Here is a 24,790-nt window from a genome sequence, read left to right as displayed (position 1 = left end):
TTGAAAGCTTTAAAAAGCACCTAAAAGTGTCATAAAAGCAGTCCGTTCAACTTGTGCATTATATTCTAGGTCTTCTGAAGACATATGATCACTTTGTATGATGAACAGACCAAAATGTAAGTTATTCACTCTCAAATCAAAACAAATCACTGGACATAGAGCACAAAGGCTTGTTAATAACATCAAACCTCATTGGTTCTTGCAAGTCGTGTTACCAAACATCATATGACACAAGTTTTTATGGATTTGGAATGACACAAGTGTGAGTAAATAATGACATAATTTTCATTTTTAGGCAAAATATTCCTCAACCCTTGAATGGACTTAAGTGGCAATTTGATCAGTTTAAACATTTATTCATCAATTTAATGTTAACTTTGCATCATCCAAAGAGATGATCTAAGCATAGCAAATAAAAAAAAAATTAATAAGATTTTTTTAAACAATTAAAAAATACCTAAGAAGGTCCTCACGCCAATTTGACCCAGTTCATATAAAGAAGAAATCTGTAAAATGGCAGAACAGTCCAAAATGTTATTATATAACAGTGGGTCTTTCAAAAGTTAAAGGGATAGTTCACCCAAAAATGAAATGAAAATTCTCTCATTTACTCACCCTCATGCCATCCGACATGTGTACAACTTTATTTCTTCTGCAAAACACAAATTAAGATTTTTAAAGAATAGTTCACCTCTGTTGGTCATCACAACACACGTGAATGGGACCAGAACTTTGAAGTATAAAAGTAATCCATAAGTGGTAAAATCCAAATATCCTGAAGTGATATGATAGGTGTTGGTGACAAATCAGTATCTGAGTCCTTTTTAACTGTAAATCTATACTTTCACTTCCATATTCAACCACCTGGTTGGGGCTGATCAAAGGTGCAGATTGATAGAAATAAGGACTAATTAAAAATTATATTTTAATCTGTTTCTCACCCACACCTATTTTATTATATTGCTTTAGAAGATATCGATCGAACCACTGGAGTCATATGGATTGCATTTTTGGACCTTCTCTGTTGTGAGAACCAACAGAGCTGAAATATTCTTCTAAAAATCTTCATTTGTGTTCTGCTGAAGAAAGTCATACACATCTGGGATGGCACAAGGGTGAGTAAATGATGAGAGAATTTTCATTTTTGGGTGAACTATTGCTTCAAGTGACTTAAAGTGAGGCTTCTTAAAGAAACTGTTATAGAGTCATTATTCAAGCCCAGAGTTTATTCAATCAAAACTACTGATAAATTAAGTGTGAATATAACATTGAAATTAAGTGCCTGATGCTAGACCAGAATTGTATCTCAGAGATCCAGAAGGGTAGATGAGTTTCTTTTCTTCATTTTTTTAAACGGGTGAGCATGCATCTGTCAAGTTGTCTTTGATCTTCAGAAAAGGGATAATGTCATAGCAAGTCTTATTTATGACAACTGACGGAAGGATGACTGGATTTTTGTTGATGCTGTTGTCTTGTTCCACTGTGGCTGTGAAGAGAGGGATTAAATGGACTGAGGTTTGTTTTTGGTTTTCCCTTAAGCATCCTCACACACCTCTCTCCCTGCTTCTCCCCTCCTTCCTTCAAGAAATATGGTCAGATTCATTATTTAGCTGTGCTCTTTTTGACAGCTGGGTCGGAGGGAGAATAGGGTTCTTGTGTGTGTGCGTGTGTGTGTGCCTGTGTGTGTGTGTGTGTGTTTGCACGTGTGCATGGAACAGCAGGCTGGAACTGAGGCCTGACAGAAGACAGGAGGCCTGTCGGTGATGCCTGCAGGAGCTGACAGCTGATCACTGTCAGTCAAGGGAACTGTCCACGCTGGGGGCTAACAGACTCAACACCATCAACCTTCTCTTTGTCGTTCAGACTCTTCCTCCTGTCAATCCTTTTTCAACCCTCTTTTTTTTCTTTTCTTCTGTCTAAATGATCCACTGCTTGTCACTATCCTTCTAACCATTTCTTTTCAAGCACTATTTTCCCCATGAAAGGTAAATGTCTTAACTCCTTAAACCGCCAGACTCCTCTTTTTTTTTTTTTTTTTTTACCAAATAATCTAATATTTGTTAAATAGTCCTTTTGGATTGGCAGTTAAAACATGAAAAATTAGAGAAAGGCACCCTATTTTGACCACTTAAAACTATTGCTAAGCTCATAGACTGATGATGTACTGCCTCATAGCTGCTATAGATTATTGCCTCATAAATGATAATTCCAATGGAAAATCACTTTAAAATAAGGTTACATTTGTTAATAAAAATTGTTAATCTTCATTAATGTTAATTTCAGCTTATACTAACACACTTTGTAAAACCAAAAGTGTTACATATGTAGCCGGTGGGTTGAAAATTATCACCATAGGATACAAAAATATATTTTGGGGTTTTATTTTTGATAGCTGTTTAATAAAAAGTGAAAAAAAACTGCGTGTATTATATATATATATATATATATATATATATATATATATATATATATATATATATATATATAGAAGATACAAAAGTAAAATGCGGTAGAGGCTACTGTTAAAGAAAATACAAACAGGGCATTAGCCTACCCATATGCTTCAGCATACATCACCTTAATGCATCAAAGCATTTTGCTTATTTTTTAACCAGGCTTTAAGGACACGTATAGCAGTCTCAACAATACCACTCGTATTTTCACATATAACACGTATTAGACTTATTCACTAAACTGAAAAACGCTCTGGGCTATAAATCATTAATTGAGATATGATTAATACACAATTGGCATACCCAGTCCTCACATGGGTGCACAGCACACGAAATGGGGTTTGCAAAACATCTGTCCTTAACAGATACGTCTGTCCCGTTATTGAACACCATTGGTACCTCACAAAGTTTGACAGTAAGTGAAACTAGCTAGCATGCTTGTCAGAAACAGTTTTCGTTGCTAGCTGCGTTATCTGCCAGCTATAAATTTAGACATAGTTTTAGGCTACTGTTCTATGCAATGCACCCTATTTAAGACCTTGCCAAAACCCAGTAATTAAACACCGGTTAATGTAATAAAGGTTGCAGCAGTAAGAGCAAATTTAATTTATGAACATTTTGCATTACTATTGGTAGACATCGAGATGCTCTCGAGGGTGAACTTGCATCCAGGTCACCGTTAGTACTATCAGAAGGTCATGGCTCAAACATCTAAGGCCTGATTCCCGCAATAAAATGATCCTCTGTGTGCTGTTCATCCTCCTCCGCCTGCTGCAAACAAACTTCTTCCCCATCTAAAGCGACTGCGTGCGGTGTGTCAGGCGGCGAGTAGTCCTCCACCACTGATTGTAAACTTGCATTGAGATCTGCCTCCATTTCTGTATGGAACGCCTACTTTTCTAGATCCAATCAATTCCCACTGGATAAAATCAAGCCCCGCCCTCTATTTTTTCTCCTGCAATATCCCGTTTCACTCGGAAATACATCACAATACTGAAACTTTAAATTACATGAAATTTCTCCACTTGGCTACATATGTTAACATAAGTTAATGCACTTACATGAACTAACAATGAACTATTGTATTTGAATTAAGTAGAATTAACAAACATTATTACAGTAAATACTGCAAAATATATATTTAGTTAATTTTGTTCTTATCATGTCATCTGAGCAACAGTGATGTTACTTAGTCTGAAGTTAACATTTATTATTATTGTAAGCTTTTAAGGAACACAGTACAACTATAATACTAACAAACAAAATTAACAACAAATATTAACATAAAAAAAGTTTTACTATTTAGATTGATAATTATATTATTTAAACAATAGAACACACTCTCTCTCTCTCTCTCTCTATATATATATATATATAGAGAGAGAGAGAGAGAGAGAGATAGAGAGAGAGAGAGAGAGAGAGTTCTATAGTTCTGTACCATTCTTCTCTGTGTTATACAACTTTTTAAATTTGTATATGTACATACATCGTTTAAATGCAGCTTTACATAAAATTATGATGTAATGTCTTCAATGTCTTACATTTGTCTTAAAATAGTCATAAAAAATAGATATAGCAGTGATGAATGTTAGTAGTTGCTATAAGACACAAATGCTCAAAAAAGGATGTTTTTTGATGGTAAAAGAAAGCTATACTTGGAGAGAAACCTGATAGTCAAAATCAATTGTTTTCATTATCCGGCATACAGCACCACTTAATGAGAGTTTGGCATGTGATTGCTGAAGCTTCCACAGAGACTCAATGCTCTTTGTGGTGACAATGGGGCTTCAATTTACCCATGAGACAAAGTGACTGGACAAGTCATTCATCGATGCAAAATGCCAGCCAAGAAGCAGTCATATGCATCTGTTTCCTTCTGTGAGCCCACCGCTTGCCCGTGATGGACAGCCAGCGGCACGTATTCTTTGGAGCCAAGCCTGCCCGGCATCTTCAATCCACCAGAGAGGCCAGGAGAACAGGTCGTGAGGGAATGTGGCCATTTACGGTGAAATAAATGTCACAATCGCCAGATTCTCAGTCAATTCTACGAGACAAATGTATTATTCAGAACATCACAACAATGTCTTTCTTCCAAACCACAAAGGCTTTGTGCTTCTCAATGGGCTGTTACATGAGAAAAAGAGTGAGAAAGTGGGGGGCCTGGGTAACTCAGCAAGTATTGACGCTGACTACCACCCCGGGAGTCACGAGTTCGTATCCTGAGTGACTCAAACCAGGTCTCCTAACCAACCAAATTGGCCCCGTTGCTAGGGAGGGTAGAGTCACATGGGGTAACCTCCTCGTGGTCGCCATAATGTGGTTCGCTCTCAGTGGGGAGCATGGTGAGTTGTGCGTAGATACCGCAGCGAATAGCGTGAAGCCTACACAGGCGTTAAGTCTCCGCGGTAACGTGCTCAACAAGCCACATGATAAGATGCATCATCCGCCACCCAGATTGAGGCATGTCACTACGTCATCACGAGGACTTAGAGTGCACTGGGAATTGGGCATTCCAAATTGGGGAGAAAAAGGTGAGAAAAAAAAAAAGAGTGAGAATGTGAGTGAAAGAAAAAGACTTTTTGAGTGCTTTTACAAAATAATAATCATAATAATAATGAGGGGTGGGCATAGTCTCTTTTCAAATTATTAGTCTCATGAAGTAGAACAATTTGAATCATTAACACAGGCCATGAGCATCATCTCTATTTTAATGTATTAGCCTATTCTAAAATACATTTGACGAGCATAACTATTATTACAACAAAAATATTTTGATGAATGACAGCATAATTTCCAACGCATCTCATTCAAATTACTGTCATTTTTCATTATTGTTTTGAATGCTGCATTAAAATATTTTGTCACCCTTTATCATAATAATGAGAAAATGAATAGTAAATGAGAAAATTTATTATAAAAATGACATCCCATAATCTGCATAAGCCTTATTTTTCCTAATAAACAGAAAACATATATTCAGAATTAAAGCAACCAAGATTCAGAATAACCTGACAACGTCAATACACAATTATAAATAATATTATATCTACAAATAGAAACTGTCAGTTTAAAATTTTTAAGTTGAGCTGAATGTTTTCTTGTTTTGAACTGTTTCTCTGTGTAGTCTGTGTAAATGCACGTTATTTCTAACACCCTTATGCTTGTAAACTCAACATATGGAACATGTGCCTTAGAATTTTGTCTAAACAAGATTTAATATTTTCAGGCATGAATGTTATTCATTAATCATTAACAGTTAAATATTAAGTTCTCAGTCGTGGACATCTCTAAAACATCAGAATAGTTATTAAAATCATCAGCGCTTTGTGCAGAGATTCATTAAAATCCAGTGGTCGTTTGGTAGAACTCCACTTCCCACAATGCACTGTGCAGAGGTTAAGCGGATGTTTATCTTCGTTGTAAACAGTGAAGAATGTGCGAGCAATGACAGCAGAAGCGAGAAATGGACCGAGAACACGGAACACAGCGCCCCGATCCTCGATCACATCCTTTGTATGTTGGCACTGTTTTTAAAGATGTCGATCAAATGCGGAGTGACATTATTTAGCCGATTGATAACCAAGCATGCATCAACAACCTGAAGCTCAGGTAGCTAACATTTGCCCTCTCGTTTCAGGTTGCATTTTAAAAATATTTTGAGCTCATATACACATAGAAAGTCGTATATGGTCAAAATATAACTATTTGTCAAATGTGAGTTTGCTATAGCTCAAGGGTATGCTAGGTCTGAACATAGCTATAGCTTTCTGAATATATTAAGTGTTGTTTGATGGTGTGTGATAATGAATTGCACTGTGCATTACTGTACATTGTATGTATACAAATGATTTTGCTTCAAACTAGTTTAGCTTGTGTGGCAGTAAACCGCATGACTTTAAACTGCAGATTTAGCCATAATTAAAATATTGGAATTGACAGAAACTTCTCTGTATGTAACTTGGGATGACCTTTATTGAAGTTATTGTTCCACTTTATGGTTCATTTCAGCAATTACATTGTTCAGGGAAGTCAGACAATAGAGGTTATTGAAATAATTTTGAAATATTGAAAGAGTATATTTTAATCTTTATGACATGCTGTTTGCCTGTTCTCAAATTTAAAGAATATTCCTGGTTAATGCAAGTTAAGTTCTGTAGTTCACAGATGATGTTGATTATTATACCAACCAAAACAAATGCACTTACAGTCATACAGAAATGCAGTCTATGGGACAACCGCTCAATGCTTACCCCATAGACTTCCATTGTATGTGCGTATCTATCAGCACACTTGTTTTATTTTTGAAAACTAAAATACACAAGTCAACATTTATTTTCTGTGAGCTTAACGGGATATTCCTTGCATGCAAAACACAATAGATTAAAGTTAAGCACTAGTCTAGCAAGATGCCATAAGCTTAGTCTTGCTCAATTTTGATCTTAGACTTTCTGATCTCCCTTGGCATTTCAGGGTCCTCACAATCTTGGTTTGTGTGTGTGTGTGTGTGTGTGTGCGTGCGTGCGTGCGTGCGTGCGCGTGCGCATGGCATGTGTTTCTCACTATAACCCACAGGTCATGCATGCAGCTTGGCCTATAGCGTGTGCAGTATAGAACCCAACCCCATTCACACTACACTACAGTGCATGGAAGGGCAGAAAGGGTGTGCTTCTTGACTGAAAACCTGGCCCTGCTGTTCCATGTTTCCTATGCTAACACTTCTGAGCATGTTTTACTATATCTGTCTACGGCGGCGCTCCAGGAGTGGGACGCGGAGTGAGGCGTTGGGCAGCCGGCGGGCGGTGGAACTGGGCCAGCGTTCGGCACTGCCCATCACAGTAGAGGTCGAGCAGTATGGCAAGGAGGTTCTGGATTTCAGCTCCCACTATGGCAGCGAGAACAGCATGTCATATACCATGTGGAACTTGGCAGGAGTACCTAACGTATACCCGAGCTCAGGAGACTTCACCCAGACAGCCGTGTTCCGCACTTATGGAGGCTGGTGGGAGCAGTGCATAAGTGCCGTGCCCCCATTCTGCCGTACGCCACCCAATTTCCACAGCAAGGACTACCTGGAGCTGGCCTTCGAGGAGCCTGTCTATCCCACGGCAGTGGAGGTGCTGGAGACATACCACCCTGGGGCCATCATCAAGATCCTAGCCTGTTCACTCAACCCATTCTCCCAGACCCCACCAGCTGATGTTAGGTAAAATGTTGGGTGCTGCAGTGTGCTGGTTAAAGTTCTGGGTTGGTTACTGAAAGTTTGTACTTTTATGCCTTTGTTAAAGACACTAAACCTCAGGTTGCTCCAAGGGGGCTGACCCTCTGATAAGTATACTGCAAGTTAAAGGAATAGTTCACCCTAGAATGAAAATTATCTCATCATATTCTCACCCTTATGCCCTCCCAGATGTGTATGACTTTCTTTAATCTGCTGAACTCAAATGAAGATTTTTAGAAGAATTTTCCACCTCTTTTGGTCACTATAATGAAAGTGAATGGGAAGCGAAAGTGAATGGGTGCCAAAATGTTGAAGCTCCAAAAATCACACATATCAGCATAAAAAGTAATCCATATGACTCCAGTGGTTAAATCAATGTCTTCAGAAGCGATATGATAGGTGTGGGTGAGAAACAGATCAATATTTACTTTATTTTATTTTTTACTATTAATTCTCCTCCCTACTCAGTCAATCTCCATTTTCACTTTCACATTCTTATTCTGTTTTTGGTGATTCACATTCTTTATGCATATAGCCCCCTACTGGGCAGGTAGAAGAATTTCTTGCAAAAAGGACTTCAATATTGTTCTGTTTCTCTCCCACACATATCTTTTCTGATGATATGCATTAAAACACTGGAGTCATATGGATTACTTTTATGCTGCCTTTATGTGCTTTTTGGAGTTTTGCCACCCATTCACTTGCATTGTATGGACCTACGGAGCTGAAATATTCTTCTAAAAATCATAATTTGTATTCTGCAGAAGAAAGAAAATCATACACATCTGGGATAGCATAAGGATGAGTAAAAGACGAGAGCGTATTCATTTTTGGGTGATCTATCCCTTTAAGCTTTGGATAGAATTATCACTAATTTACATCTTGTGTAAAAGCCCTACAGGCCTGCCAGTTTGCCTGAGCCATAGAGTTCATATTTTACAGATATTAGTTGATGGGGTTTCAATATGTACAGTTTAATCCAGTGTACCTACATTGAGCAATTGTTAGCCAATTCATGGATGCTCTAACTCAAGAGCTTGGAATTTATCTAAAGAATAGATTCTCTTCAATGTGTATCCTCATTCCATTTTAAAGATAAAGCATGTCCAGACCTATTACTATCTCATTGAAGTTATATGTCTTTTTGCTTATTGTACACGAGTAAGCAAAATGCATTGTGATCAGTCTGACTGTTAAAATCCAATGCATCAACATCATAATAAAATCAAATATCACCATAATAATACCCAATGTATTATGTATCATGTTGTAAAAATCTACCAAATCCATATTCTCAATCTACTTCTGGTGTAAACACATTTGACTGTCCCTCTAGTTACATTTCTGTTTTGGAATATTTTTAGTTAATAACTATGAACTGTACCAAAATAATCAAATCTAATTGATTTGGGATGAATTGTTACCAAATGTCATATTTCATGGTGCATTTCATAATTTAGTAAACATTTGTTATCAGATCAAGTTATTGTTTTTAGTGCAAATATTTAAACCCCATGATTAAGTAAAGTCTGTTTTGTAGTGGTAGATGCCATTTTCAGTGTCTTGAGTATAGGTCAACCCTGTTAACAATATAATGTTGGTTTTTGTGCAGGTGGGAGGTTCTATGGTCTGGCAAGCCCACAAAAGCTCTGACCCCTCAAGCACGCCAGTTCTCTCCCAGCATCAGGCAGATCAGCTTTGCCACCAATCTCCTGCGCCTGGAGGTGAACAGCTCTGTCCTTGAATACTACACTGAGCTGGATGCTGTGATTCTGCGTGGTGTTCGGGAGAAACCAATTCTGGCCCTCTATGAGATCCCCATCATTGACATCAATGATCTGAGTGACAGCGAAGAGGAGATCAGTGAGGCGGGGGGCCTCTGTTGCCGGTCGGGTGGAGAAAACAAGCACAACCTGGGGAATGGGTACTTTGATAGACTCCCTTATGAGGTTAGCAGAGCAATGTAGACTCTGAATATAGTTATCCATGATGCTTAAATGATTAAAGGCTCACTCACACTGCCCCAACAAACTCGATTGTTGGGTTTTGTTGGATCAGTGTATTAATTATGTTGGTCCTAATTTTCAGTTTCCTAAAGTAATTGATTTCCAAAGTATGCGGCAATAAAGAGCATTTTTGATGGAGAAAGTTGCAGTTCTAAAGTAGATGAACTGCAGTTCTAAAGTAGATAAACGTAGCAGAATAAATGCATTTTTTAAAATGAAAAAAGCTGTGGCTCAGTTGGTGGTCCAATCCCGGCCCACACGACTCCACATGCCGAAGTGTCCTTGGGCAAGATGCTGAACCCCAAGTTGCTTCCAATGGCAGGCTAGCGCCATTGGTGTATGGATGTGTGTATGAATGGGTGAATGAGACACAGTGTAAAGCGCTTTGAATACCGTTAAGGTTAAATAGGCGCTATATAAGTTCAGACCATTTACTATTAGTGTGAACGTGGCCTTTGCCTTGAAGAACAGTTCGTCCCATCAACATGTTTAATAAACAGTATGTATTCAGATAAACAAAGATTGTTTTAATTAATGGAGAACAATTCAACAGAGTGTTGAATTCTTCTACATGCAAGACAAATATTGAAGAGAAATAGTTTAGTTTCCTGATAGGACTTGTGTGATTTTGTTGTTGTAATGTTCAGATAATTGAAGACCATTTTGTCATAATTTAAAAATACCTTTCAAATTCCTAACTCCTCATTACCTGTACACAGCTCTGATCTTTTGCCCAAACCACTGTCACACAAAGTCTCATTACAGCAAAGTGCGTGTGTGTTTCTGAAATGTTATACAGCCATTATCTGCTAACTGATATCCAGCTCAACATAAACTATTGTTCACCCTGTCCAATAGTGCACACCTACAACAAAACATAATCAGCACACCAACGAAAGTCTTGAAAGTCACTTTGGCTAGTACCTTTCTCTTTAAAGCGATAAGATGAAAGCAAAAATAAATCTGAATGGGAGTTTTGTGGACTTTAATCTATGATTTATCAGCTTTAAAGCCATCTATGTTTTAATGTACTCCTTAAGGGAATATTCCAGGTTCAATGCAAGTTAAGCTCAATCGAGAGCATTTGTGGCATAATATTGATTATTACCACAAAACATTATTCAGAGTGTCTATTTGCATACCTGAATCAGTCATTTCAGGGTTTGTTTACATTGCATCGTCATGGTAACAAAGTTTTAAAATTGGCTATAACTTTCCACAGAAAAGGTTAGTAAGCGATTTTATCACACTAAAATAATTTTAACACGGATATTGTTTACATCTTGTGACTATACTTTTGAAACAGTGAGTATTTTAACATTCAAAATTGGCTCCCTTTCACTTCCAAGTGCCTCACTAACTTTTCTTTTAAAGAAAAGGATGAAAGTAATTTTTGTGGTAATCAATATTATGCCACAAATGCTGTTGATTGAGCTTATCTTGTATTGAACCTGGAATATTACTTTAAAGTTCACAAAATGAAACTTTAGCATGTAGACACTTTAAAAAATGTACAGTCTTCTGCTTCTGGGAAAACTGATAAAAAAAAAAAAATGACATCTTGTACTACACAGATTTTTGTCTTATCAAATGCTTCATAATAATAGACAAATAATACTTTTGAGTTCCAATAATTTTCTTTCATCATTGTAAAGCGCATTTCACAAGAGTTGAGTCGAGGCGTCAACGCTCCGTTCAATGCCAGCGTCAAGCGCCGCATCGCCCTCCACATGACAAGAGTTGCAAAAAGCATCACAGAAGGGCAAATATACAAGCAGAATGAAATAAGAGGACTCATTTATGTTTAGGTCGAAGCTTTTTCTTGGTGAATTTAAATTAGTTCAATAACTGGGGTCTCTGATATTCGTAAAAGATAAGGTAATATTTAATTAAAATAAATTATTTGTCCAAGTTAAAATTATGTCAAATTTGGACAGTTTTTAAATATTTCTTGTTGCTTAGTACTCTCAAAGACATTATTGGTGAAGCAAAAACATGTGTGTGAAAAACACTTTGGTGTAAAGTGGCATCAATTCATAGACTTCAATGTATTCTGCAGTGTTGACACGAGTCATGTGAAAGACACTTAATACGTATAAATATCAGTCACATTTGCATATTAATCATTGCTCTCCACAATCCCAAAAGTGACCGATTATGGTTTCAAAACGGCGAATTTCTCCAAAAGGTGAGGAGTTTGGATTGCTGAAAGAATTTTTTTTCATGCATTTATTTCTTTTGTGGAATTTGATCATTTTCCACAGCACACCTAAAAATCTTTCACGCATTGTTTGGGTGTATTTCACTTGTTTATTTTGAAAATGTGTGTGTTACTGTAGCTGATCCAGCTAATCGTCAGTCACCTGGCACATCCGGACCTGTGCCAATTGGCTCAGAGCTCCAAGCTCTTTCACAAGCACTGCTGTGACCAACTGCAGTATATCCAGCTCAGCCTCCAGCCATACTGGGCCTGGCTCACTGACACCTCTCTGTGCCACCTGCAGAGTCGCTGCACCCTCCTGCAGAGGCTAAATATGTCCTGGACGGGCAACCGTGGAGCCGTGACGGCCACTGGCTTCTGCAGGTAATGCTGAGATTTGATTTTGTGTTAAAAATAGATATAAACAGAGCCCAACGGAATTAACCAGAAGATGGGTTTAAAGGCACATTAAAGCCCACACGCCATTGCAAATATACTGTACCGTAAGCATTCAAAATGCTTGTCTGTATGTAAATATGCTTATCCCACCCCCAGATTCTGATTGGTCCATTGTATTAAATCTGACGACGCAATTTAACAGCCAAACACATCCGTCTAGCACATATTAACATAGACGGAACACAAGAATTATTGTGTAAGAAATTGTGTTTGCTTCAGATGCAATTTAATGATATTATAGCTGAACAAAACAGCAATAGTTTTTGAGAACAAAAGTAACGTGATGTGCTATCAATTTGATTTTCTTAAAGTCATTCTATCTGTGTCCCTTCCAGCTTTATAAAGGCCTGTGGGTTAAGTCTGGTGTGTTTGGAGCTGTCGTGCTGTCATTTCCTGACTGAAACGTGTTTAGAGGTAATCACCCAGATGTGTCCATGCTTGCAGGAGCTAAATTTGGCTTCCTGTGACCGTCTACATCCTCAGGCCTTCAGTCACATCGGCAAACTCACTAATCTGCGCAGACTCGTGCTCTACCGCACTAAGGTTGAGGTAAGAGAAAGATTTTGCTCTGGTAAAGCATCTGGATTCAGTGAAAGATTCTCAGGGCCAGCAGAGCCTTCTCTCAATTGCTTTCGACTCCTAATTCATCTACAAATGAATATGGGAAAACGAAACATTTGTCCAATCAGAATTTATTCTTCAACGCTTACAAGCAAAGCATGATCCCTTTTTCACATTGCATGCCAAAGCCGAGCTTGTTCGAGGCAGTGTGTAATTCTGAGCCCCATGCCCTAAAGCCTTCAGAATTTCCATTAAATCCCTAAACAGTGCAAGTGAATAGGCATCTAAAGTCTGATTGCCAGATTCATCAGCCATTCAGATTGTTTATTTGTTCTTGGTGGGTGTGGTCTTACAGATATGACCTTCTAGCTGGCCTTGAGTGACGCAATCACGCATTGAGCGATGGACATGATTCGAAAGCGAAGAGCGGGGGACCTTGCTTTTGGCTGTCATTATTGCCACTATTGCCATTGAGAAATAGATCCTTATAGATTTAAAAACCCAAGATATTCTCTATGATCATGTGATTGATTAATTTATTAAACAGTAAAGGAGGGCTGATTTTCATTTCAAGTAAACTGATAAGTGCTTTTTGCATTATTATAGCAACATCAAGCTTTTTCTAAGTGTAAATTAGACTTCTTGAGTATTCAGTTGCAGTTCAACTTTTGAAAAGTAATCGAGTACCCTGACAAAACTAAATTTATTTCAAGCGACATTAAATTACAAATATTATTAGATCGCTTTTTCCAGGTATAGTAGAACTCCTTGGTAAATTCATATGAAAAAATATAATGTTTGAATGTCAGTTCGTGATGCGTTCATTTCACAAAACAATCATGCGGCAGTTAAAATTAGGCTGGCTTGAGCATTCAGAATCTTTTAAACTTTTGGCTTTAATGCATGGACGTGTTTTTAAAATGTCAATTTGTGATATTAGGTGGCTGCGACATAATGATGTCCATAAGGTGTCTTGTTAATTGTGAAACTGTGTTTTCTTAATGGCATGAATCGCACTGAAGGCCTAGACTTTAAATCCACGGGTCGCCACTATCTGGATTGCACTAAATTAATGTCAGCATGAAATGAAAATTCACCCTATCTATTTTCTATTTTATTGATCTTATTATGAATGATTCATCCATGCATGTTTTATTTTTATGTACATTTTTTTACCTCATAATCTTTCATCAATATTTAATAACTCTTCCGGTGAAAAAATAGACTTCTCTCTGGTGACGTATCCAGGACTTCTCCAATCATTTAGGAAACTTAAACTGCTTAAACCCTGCCCCTTTATTATAAAAACCACTAGAGTTGAATGAAGTGTCAATAGCATGTTGGTGAAGATGGCAAGTTGTATTTTCATTTGTTTTCGTTTGTCATAGGTTAGTCGTGTCTAGGTGTTGTGAGGAGGATGTTCTAGCACACTCAGAGGCATGGAGACAGGATTTCATCATAGATGGGATTTTTATTTGTTTCCCAAATAAGGCCAAAGGCAGGATAAAGTATAATAAATAAATAAACTTAAATAATGAAACTATTTACAAACAGAAAACTATATGACAAGAGAGTCCAAACAAATTATAAAGCAAGATGGAATTCAAAACAACAATATTCTGAATTGACTTCTTTCTAGCCATCAATAATAATAATAATAATAATAATAGTAATAATATGTTTATTTTATATATGCCTTTCTTGAATCTAAGGTCACTTTACATGAGAGCAAATACAGGAAATACTGCAAATGGACAGATAACACGTACATTTAATTTTTTTTATAAAAATGTATTCCTAACAAGCAGCAGAGAGAACACTGAGTGAAGAAATTCATTTTTAGATGTAATTTAAAGGAGGAGAAGGTGACAAGTTCACGAACGGGTTGTGGGAGAGCATTCCAAAGGCGAAGAGCAACAGTCATAAATGACCTCCCTCCCATTGAAGACAACCTGAACTTCGGGACAAACAGGAAATTTGTAGACCATAAAGTGTGAGTGGGAATATATGGGCGAAGCAACTCACTGATGTACTGAGGAGCAGGTGTGTGAAGAGCCTTGAAAGTTATCAACAATATCTTATATTGAATGCGATACTGGTAGCCAATGGAGTTCAGAATTTTTACGAGAATTAAGGAATCTAGCTGCAGAATTTTGGATGTATTGTAGGCGATTTAGAGTCTTAGTGGGTAAACCATAGAAGAGTGAGTTCCATTAATCCAATCTAGAGGAGATGAACGCATGGGCTAGAGTTTCTGCATCGTTCATACTGATTAATGGTCGGGGACGGGCAATATTGCGTAAATGAAAAAATGACGTCTTTATAATGTTATTAACATGAGCCTCGAAGGTGAGTGATGTATCAAAAATCACCCAAGGTTACGAACAGTGAGAGAGGGCTTTTAGTTAGATTTTACCTCACATGACTGAGGGAGAGCAATATACATACATCAGCATTCAACCACGTATAACTCTCCTGAGCAACTGATGTGCTTACATTAACCTGTTGATCACGTGGTAGTGATGTCACTCTGCTTACATTTAATATATAATTTACCGTCTATAAATGTAATTAATGTTAACAAATTATAAATCTTTTCAATGGTCTAAGGGTTCAACATTGATATCCGATCTCTGTTTCACGACAGCAATGCTCCAGAAACGGCAATTTTGTTATTTGTGCCAGGAGTACAAATGAAAACATGCAATATCAAAACGGGACTTCATACCTTTTTTATGAAAACGCGATCGCCAGATGAATCCAGTTCGCCACACTTGGGTCAATTGTCCATGACAAGCGTTCATTGAAAAACATCCATAAAAGTGATAAATCTGAGAAATATTTATATATTCTCCATTGTTTAAATGAGATCTCACCTGAAAGAATTACCCTTCATCATCGTTCTTCAACAAACTATGCAATATGAGCAGCATTCATGTTGTAAAAATGTATTTTATCTTATATATTAGAGTCTCATAAACAAAACAAGCCTGTCTCCAAAGTCTATTTTTAAAAATGGGGCGTAGTTTTATTCATAATAGCCAAGCAGTGCAGTCAGATTTTGTGTCATCTTGAAAGGGGAGCCTTAATTTTACTCTGTACGCCTCCAGTGATTTGCAAGAACCAATTTTTTTTTGTTAGATCATCTTCAAATTTGAAGCATAACTTCTTTTGACTTGTGGCTTTGAAAACATTGTATTTCTGGGTTGTCTTGGCACTTTTATTATTGTTTTTTAGATTATAAACTTCAGCTTCTCTAACTTTAAAAAATAACAACATATATGAATTCATATATTAAAATAAAGCCCAAAGTGTCTTCTTTCAAAAGATACTACAACTGTCTCCATACTCCAAATGGTTCAGTAAATACAACCATTTAAGTTCAGGTATGTCATTTTCATGGTTTGTGCTCAAAAAGGGGGAGCGTATCAACAGGTTAAATATGTACATTTCCCTCTGCACTGAGTGGACCAAACCATTTACATAAGCACTGTGGGGGTGTTCAAATGGGGGTGGTTACAACACAAGAAAAATTCTAATAAAACAGCAAAACACGAATATAACCTTCTAAACATCATAGAATGATTCTTCTAAATCCTGCAGCTTAATGATAACATAATCACATCACAAAGAAACAGCATAAATCAGGTTTAAAGCAAATTCATCTTACTTCCGGCCAGGTATGAAAGAGAATGAATGGTACATAGAAGGTAATCACTCTGGGCGCGTACCCATAGGGAAACCAGAACACTCAATCACAGAACAAAGACCACTGTAAGATAAATGCTAAATCCTCAACATACTCAATTCAAAATAAACTGAACATTAAAACAAAGACAATCACAGTGACACCCCACACACACTATTTTTGGGCCAGTTTCTATGTAAAATCCCAGGTTGGTTTCTCTTCCCAGTCCACCCTTGCTGATCATTGATGAATACAATGCTTCGAATGCCTCTGGAGTTTATTTATATTTTTGAATGCAGTTATCTTGGCATGTACAGCACTAGTAAGTGTTTTTTTCATTAATATTTAGTTTATTGTGATTCAGAATGTTAAAATGTGGTTATCTTTTACTCACTAGTTTTTCAACGGCTACAGCCTCTTCGTAAGCAAAGACTGCGATGTGCTTGTGCTTTTATGTTGTCAGTTTGATAATAAATGTGTTGAGATGGCCGCTCAAGACAATTTCACAGATAACTGGCTCTGACTTGCGCACCATGTGGTTGGGGTGTTTGTTTGTCCACTGCAAAATCTCATTCAGATCTGCCTCCGTTCCACTATGTAACGCCCATATTTTCACAATCCAATCAACAGCCGATGGATGCAATCAAATACCCTCCCAACCATTTTTTCTAGTTTGATATGCTGTTTCACTCGGAAATATGTCACAATACTGAAGTAAAGTTGGTCGCAACTTCCGTCTCATAACGACTTATATGATCTTGCTCAAAAGCTAGGTAAATAGTGTAGTTTATGTATTGTCTCATCTTATAATTTAATTAAACAGCTTACCTCTAGATTCATTGAATAATTCAAAAAGAAATCTACGAAAGGGAGATTTTTTTTTTTCTTCTTAAGCAATTTGGTAAAGTAACTCTTCTGTCAGCCAAAGCTGGTCAGCCAAGTTGATTTTTGTTTGATCATTACGGTGGGAGGAGTCATTCTGAGGAGAAGCTAATCATAACAGTTTGTTTTCCTGCAGCTATAAACAAGAAACAGAACATGTCCCCCTGAACAGTTTCATACGAATTAAATGAACATAGTGTGTTTTAAACACCATAGTATGACCACTAATATATGGACATTAATGTGGCTTCAGGAGACCAAAATTAATAAAATCCCAAAAGCATTTTATTTTGCAACCAAAATACCAATAACCATAAAAATTAAGATTTGGTGCATAACATGAGACTTTTCACTATAAACAAGCCCAAAGTATAGAGGTTTATTGATGTGGGGGAATAAAAGAGGACCCACCTATTAGCTCAGATTAATTTGTACAACCGATATATCGGTCTACTTCCACTAGATATTTAGTTAAATTGACTGCTTTTCTTCATCATATGTATACGGTAGATCTGTGTACACGATGAAAGCAGGAATTTGACCAGTAATAATGATAAGGTTTTTTTCACATGGCTAATTACTGGTGCATGGCTGAAATTTTGTGTTATCCAAAAAGTGATGTGCTTTATTGTGCATATTTCAATTTTTCATATCACCTTTGTTTATTGTTTATTTGGTCTCATAAAAAAGAAAGTTATACTGAGAATTGAGGGAGAATGCTAAGTAAATTTGCAAGTTACCCGTTCATAATTTAGTTTCAGGTTGTATAGCTGACTGTTTACCTGCATTATGACCTTTTGATCATTGTGCTACATGCTACTGCTGCAAGACCAAGTATGCCACTAATCTAGGGTTGAAAAAAGAAAAACACAGCATCCCTCCGTGTGTGGTTAACTGTGACTCAGCATTTGTGATTGTATGTTGTCTCTCTCAAAAGGTATAATGTTTCTGTAGCTGTTTGTGTGGTGACGGCAACTATGTGTAACATACACACACACACACAGAGCTGTCTGTTTACGTAGCACACCCACTTATCTCAATACACATAACCCTGTCATTACTTTAAATAAAATGTATATCCAGGAAGGAACCTAATAATATAACTATTGAAACACACATGTTAGTGCAGCTATCATTATGTGGACTCTCATACATAATGATTTTTATACTGTACGAACTATAGATTCTATCCCCTAACCCTAAACCTAACCCTCACAAAACACTTTCTACATTTTTTACATTTTCAGTAAAACACTGTTTAGTATGTTTTTTTCTTTTTTTTTTAAGCAATATGATTTATGGGGACACTAGAAATGTCCTCATAAACCATATTTCTAGCATAATACCATTGTAATTACCAGTTTGTAACCTAAAAAAGTCCTCATTAACCACTTAAACCTGCCCACACACACACACACACACACACACACTGAGTTTATCTATACACACACACAACACTGTCATCCTTTGCTGTTTGAGTTACTGTACATTTCACATGACTGTTTTTCAAACCAACACAATAATGAAAACAAGGGGGTATTCTCCTGGTGATCTCCATAAAATCACATTATATCACTTCATCTCTTTGAGTGTGCAAAACTATGCTCACATAATTATTATTTGATTTATCCATTTGGAGGAATATTGAATAGCAGACTTAAATATGTTGTCATCTTTGATTTGTGATTTCAAGTATTCCTTTATTTTATTCTACTCCACTGGCATCTGAACAGGAGGTTTTGTCAAACCCATTTATTCTCTCATTATTGTATTGTGTAAATCATTGTTTTTTTTCTACATTTTATTTCTTTCCGTGTAGCAATCAGCCATTTTGAGCATCCTCACATTCTGCCAAGAGCTCAGGCACCTTAACCTGGGAAGTTGTGTCATGGTGAGTCTAATGGACAGTTGTAAAGTATGCATGTACGGTGTACTATTAGTCAGAAGTTTGGACACGCATACTCATTCTTTATTTTTTTCACATTTTAGAATAATAAAGTCATCCAAACCATAAAACAACACTAACAGAACACATTATAATAATTTAGGTCACATCACCACTCTAATATGTTTTTGTGTGAAAAGCACTTTTTCAGTTTCATAACATTATCGTTTTCCTCAATTATATTGATATCAATTTTAGGTTTCCAAACATACTTTGCAAATAGAATAGAATATAAGTTGAAGAAGGAGTCCTGCAACAGATGATATGTCCCCCACAGAGTCTGGATCTCAACATTAAGTCAGTCTGGGATTATACAAAGAAACAGAAGCAATTGAGATGGCCTAACTACATAGAACCGTGGCAAATTCTCCAAGCTGCTTGGAACAACCTATCCAAAGAAAACTTAAAAAAGTCTACGCAAGTGTACCTAGGAGAATTTGTGCTGCTTTAAATGCATAGGGATTTTGTTTTTTTGTGTTTACTCCACTTTGTATGGATTCAATTGATACATAAAAATATTTCATGGCATTATTTTTAAAAACATCCTGACTATACAAAATTTTCCACAGCAGCCTAAAACTTTTGCACAGTATATTGTAGATTATATTTAGACTTAAATACATAGATTTTTCTCTTTTTTAAGATCTATAAAAAGGTTTATAAGATCATTAAAACATACATTCAGTCAAGTGTGTCCAAACTTTTTGCTGTTTGTGCAGTTCAAATGGTTTGCAAGTTCATCCCTAATAATAGTACTATTGAAAATAGTATGTGAAAGGTAGCCGGATGGCATACTATTTCTGGTGGAGTTTCGAAGTAATGCATCCATGCATGTTCTGGGCTAATATTGCCTACAACCCCTTGCCATGCAAGATGATTGGATTGGTCAGTGATTGGACAGTTTTATGACTTCATACTTCATAAATGTACAAACTAATATTGCCAGTGCAGTACATATGTTGAATTCAGGTAAATCAGTCACTCACTTTTGGACTATCTCAAATGTCAAAAACTGTCCGTGTTCACCTAAATACACCCTACTTTTTGTACTTGGTAGAAGTATGAAATAGTTTTTAGCCTGTGTTCCATTTCAGCCACAGAAACATTGTCTTATCTACCTTGCTACTTAAACCTGTCTCACGTGTTACCTTGGAACATGCAACTACATAGAACATATACTGAAATAAATTTGATTCTGGGTTTTCATATTTTGCTCTTAGAATAGCTCCGAGACAGTCGGTTAGCTACATGGTGATTTCATGGTCCACTTTCTGCAGATTGAGGATTATGATGTGGTGGCAAGCATGCTGAGCACCCGCTGCCATTCTCTGCGTTCCCTCGACCTGTGGCGCTGCAGGAACCTGAGTGAGCGTGGAATGGCGGAGCTGGTTACGGGCTGCAGGCTCCTGGAGGAGCTAGATCTCGGGTGGTGCTCTACACTTCAGAGCAGCTCTGGCTGCTTCCAGCACTTGGCTCGCAGCTTGCCTCGCCTACGCAAGCTCTTCCTCACCGCCAACCGCACTGTGTGTGACTCCGACCTGGAGAAGCTGGCTGCTAACTGCAGTGCTCTGGAGCACCTTGATCTACTGGGTGAGTTGAGTATAAATGAGAAGTGCATGGAAACAAACAATTTCTCATGAGTGTCTCACCAGCTGGGTAATTAAAGTAAAAGAAATCTAAACAAAATGATTGGTCAATTGCTCCATTATGGTAAGTGTTGTTTTTTATTTAAGTGTCATCTCTGTACTTACCTGAACATTAAATGTACACAGTATTTTTTGTTTAGTTTTGTTTTCAATTACCAATGTTATTGTAGAAATACGTATGTTGCATTAGTATTAGAAGCTTGCAGTATTAGTAGCATTTTGTAGGACATCTCATTTGAGTGTACATCAATTTGAACATATTGTCTACTCTAAAGCATTGGACAAACTACTATGAATTTTCATTTTCCAACTATTCGTACACTAAACTCTTAATTTCTTTGTGTACAACTATGTGATACTGAAATATACCGAGTGTACATTTAATGCTGCTATGTCGTTGTGGGTTTTTAGGCACCCGGATGGTGAGCCCCGCCTCTCTGCGGAAGTTATTGCAGTGTTGTCCTAAGCTAAAGCTGTTGGATATGTCCTTCTGCTCGCAGATTGACTCTCGCCTTGTCCAGGAGCTTAATGGCCTTTTCCCCAATGTGTCCATCAAGAAGAGTTTCACTCAGTAAAACTCAATCAGTCTGCAGGAGCAGCTTCACACATGTTTTTTTTGGTGCTGTGAACTTGTACATACTGCCTTGAACTGCACAGAGCTGTGAACTGCCACATGGAGGAACTGGGTCGAAGATGTTATGGATGTTTCACTTGCTCACTGCTTGAATGGTTTCACTTTGTGTTGAATCTCACACATTTCATCAGACCTCAGTTTCTTTTATCTTAATCTCAGGGTTTTATTTTTGTCTCCAGAAGGAAAAACTCTTAGAGGGAGACATTTGTAGTAAGCCGTACAACTGTCGAATGGTTTTGTTTTAAATATAACTAATGGACAAATGTTCAGTTTCAGTGTTTTTATTTGCATTGTTAAATGGTGTGAAATGATGTTGAATATTGTGAAATAATATTATAGTAACATGTTGTACTACAACTATTTATTTATATAAATTCAGGGCCACATTGACTTAAGTGTGGGCACATAAACCTTTTGTGGCATTACCCAGTTTGTGTGAAACGTTGCCAATATCTTGAGTCAATCATGTTATGCACATGTATGCACACAATAGGACAAGTACCACAATATAAGCTTCTCTTTTGCTTGAAACTTGACATTTCCTTTTCCACAGGCACATGCTAACTACATAAAATATCCTTGTGCCTTAGGTTTAAAGAGAGAAGTGCTTTGTATGTTTGCTGGTTGTATGTATTGTGCTATTCTATATTGTGATTTGCCAAAAATCACCCTAAACCAAAGGGTCTTTTTTTATTTTTATGCATAATTTAATTTTGAAAAACAAGGCACTGTTCTGTAACTTCTTTGAAGATGTAGAATTATTCTAGTCCAAAAAAAAAAGAGCAAAGAATTTGTTTAATGCTTTGGTATGATTTTTTTTTTTTTATGCCAGATTTTATGATTTACCGGATATACTAAAACATTATATAATAAACACCCTGTAAACAAACATCAAAGATGATACAGATTGTATTTAATGTTAGACTATGTTTTGTGTGTGGTTGGTCTTTTGTATTTTCTCTTCCCATTAAATCCAGTAGTTTGGTCAAGCTGAAAGTAAAAGAACTTTACCTGGCCTTAATCCCTCAGAGTTTAACATCTTATTAATTACTACTATTGCATTTGGTAGAGACAACCCCATTGGACTACCAGTGATGTAATGAATTGTTTATGTCTACTTTAATGATGGGCTGAGGAGTTTTAATGTGCCCGGAGGACCCGGAGGGATGCAGTTAATTAGATGAAACGATTTCCTGATTTCTGTACATCTATTGCTAGTCAGTTCATGCAGAAAACTGTCATTATACCCTTGTAAATACATAAAAACTACAACTCATAATAACACTGTCTGCCTTTGGATTCTGTCATTTAAATGTGGCAGTGTACTCCTACAGTGGATTTAACATCAAAATCCATTTGACCTTTTCTACATTTCATACACCTTTTGTAACAGAAACTAGGAGAGCCAGTTGAAAGGACCTTATTACAGCCTCACACATACATGCTTTCTTCCAGGCATAGGATTAGTATGCCATTTTGAACAGGACAAGGCATACATTACATACGTTTTTAAAATGTAACACATTCAAAGCTTGTGTGATTTGGGCATTCAGACTGTTTGAAATCTTGAGCTCCTTCATCTGCCATGTATATATACATGGGATTCAGGAGTAATTGGGATACACCTGTAAAATGTGTTTGGCTTCTCCACTTTACATTACATGGATTTTGCTCATTTCCAGACAGCATTTCTAAGCCATTATTATTTCAATTCCATTAAAACTATTTTATAGTTTGGCATATCCAAACTATATAAATGAACTATATTTATGGGGCGGCTGTGGCTCAGTTGGTAGAGCGGGTCAGCTGCCAATTGCAGGGTTGGTGGTTCGATTCCCGGCCCACACAACTCCATATGCCGAAGTGTCCTTGGGCAAGACACTGAACCTCAAGTTGCTCCCAATGGCAGGCTAGCGCCTTGCATGGCAGCTCTGCCACCATTGGTGTATGAGTGTGTGTGAATGGGTGATTGGGAAACAGTGTAAAGTGCTTTGGTAACCTCTAAGGTTAAAACCGCTATATAAGTGCAGACCGTTTACCATATCCAGGTATTGCTATTGAGCAGATTAGTTATGTGTTGGGGAAAACATGGAGTCAGCATGTAAGTGTTTACCAATTTCAAAATGGAGATAGGTGATATAATGAGCAATGTTCTGGAATTCTTAGATAAAAAAAATAACAATTTTTGGTGTGAGTTTGGTGCATACTTTGAACTAAGTTTTTTTTTTTTTTTTTTTTTTATAAACTTTTGAGTATTAATAAAATTTTTTCAGAACAGGAAGGCCACAAAAATGCATTATTTAGAAATTGTTGCTGGATTTGTGTTACATTTTTGCACTTTTCTTTGCATAATGAAGTTTTAAAAGATTTACAAGGAGCAGCTCTGCAACATGACAGGTTGTGCTCTAAACTTAAAAAGGAATGATGGCCAATTAGTTCATTTTTAAATTGTATGAATATTTTACAAAATGTACAATATAGTTGTTTTTATAAAACCATTATTTAGGATCGGTAGAAGATGCATAAGCTGCCATGCATGAGCTGTTTGCTATGGTTTTCTATTTAAAGTAAAATATATTCATCTACACAGGAATCTATAAATAGACATTCTCGGCTTAACAGGATGTAAGCTAAAATGTTTTTGGTGGTAAGAGCTAGTGTGAAAAAACACCTTGTGTCTCCCAATGGACATATGTGAAATATATATATATATATTCAGAGTAAATGTCTTTTGTTCGTTTAAAATCTTAGCCACACCAAAATTGTAAAACGAATTCCAGGTTAGATCTGATACTCATATCAGTGCCCCGCCTATCACCAAAATTTTTTTTTTTAGAAAACATCTGCAATAAAATGTGCATAATAACATATTATTAATGTAACAAATTATTAAAATCATCACACTCAGAGCGCCGATGAAAAAAAAAAAAAAAGACTGGAAAGCAACCAATATTATCACACTTGCTCCAAATACAGCAAATCGCCATGTGCTCGTGTTGCGTGTGAGAAATGTGGCTTTAGGTGTTCTGAAAGCAACGGATCTCACTAGGTGGCACTAGAGGATAAGAATGACCATTTTACATATTCACAGCATCGTT

The 24,790-nt window shown here is 36.9% G+C and overlaps 1 protein-coding gene across 3 annotated transcripts; it reads left to right on the top strand.

Annotated features, from left to right (window-relative positions):
• The first annotated feature begins 5,879 nt into the window (after positions 1-5,879).
• On the top strand, positions 5,880-22,963 carry LOC127657453 (F-box/LRR-repeat protein 4-like). Of its 3 annotated transcripts, none has more exons than XM_052146213.1 (8): positions 5,880-5,966; positions 7,026-7,656; positions 9,284-9,620; positions 12,017-12,261; positions 12,672-12,885; positions 19,287-19,358; positions 20,690-21,002; positions 21,470-22,963. In XM_052146213.1, the coding sequence occupies exons 2-8, from the start codon at positions 7,151-7,153 to the stop codon at positions 21,631-21,633; spliced, it is 1,851 nt and encodes a 616-aa protein (XP_052002173.1). In that variant the 5' UTR covers positions 5,880-5,966; positions 7,026-7,150; the 3' UTR covers positions 21,634-22,963. The 3 variants fall into 3 exon arrangements, with proteins under 3 accessions (XP_052002173.1, XP_052002172.1, XP_052002174.1); XM_052146212.1 differs by having other exon boundaries at positions 5,881-6,062; XM_052146214.1 differs by lacking the exon at positions 19,287-19,358 and having other exon boundaries at positions 5,881-6,062.
• Positions 22,964-24,790: the final 1,827 nt, after the last annotated feature.

Source organism: Xyrauchen texanus, chromosome 17 (assembly GCF_025860055.1).
Source record: "Xyrauchen texanus isolate HMW12.3.18 chromosome 17, RBS_HiC_50CHRs, whole genome shotgun sequence".
NCBI lineage: Eukaryota > Metazoa > Chordata > Actinopteri > Cypriniformes > Catostomidae > Xyrauchen > Xyrauchen texanus.
This window is presented reverse-complemented; position numbering and strand designations above follow the sequence as displayed.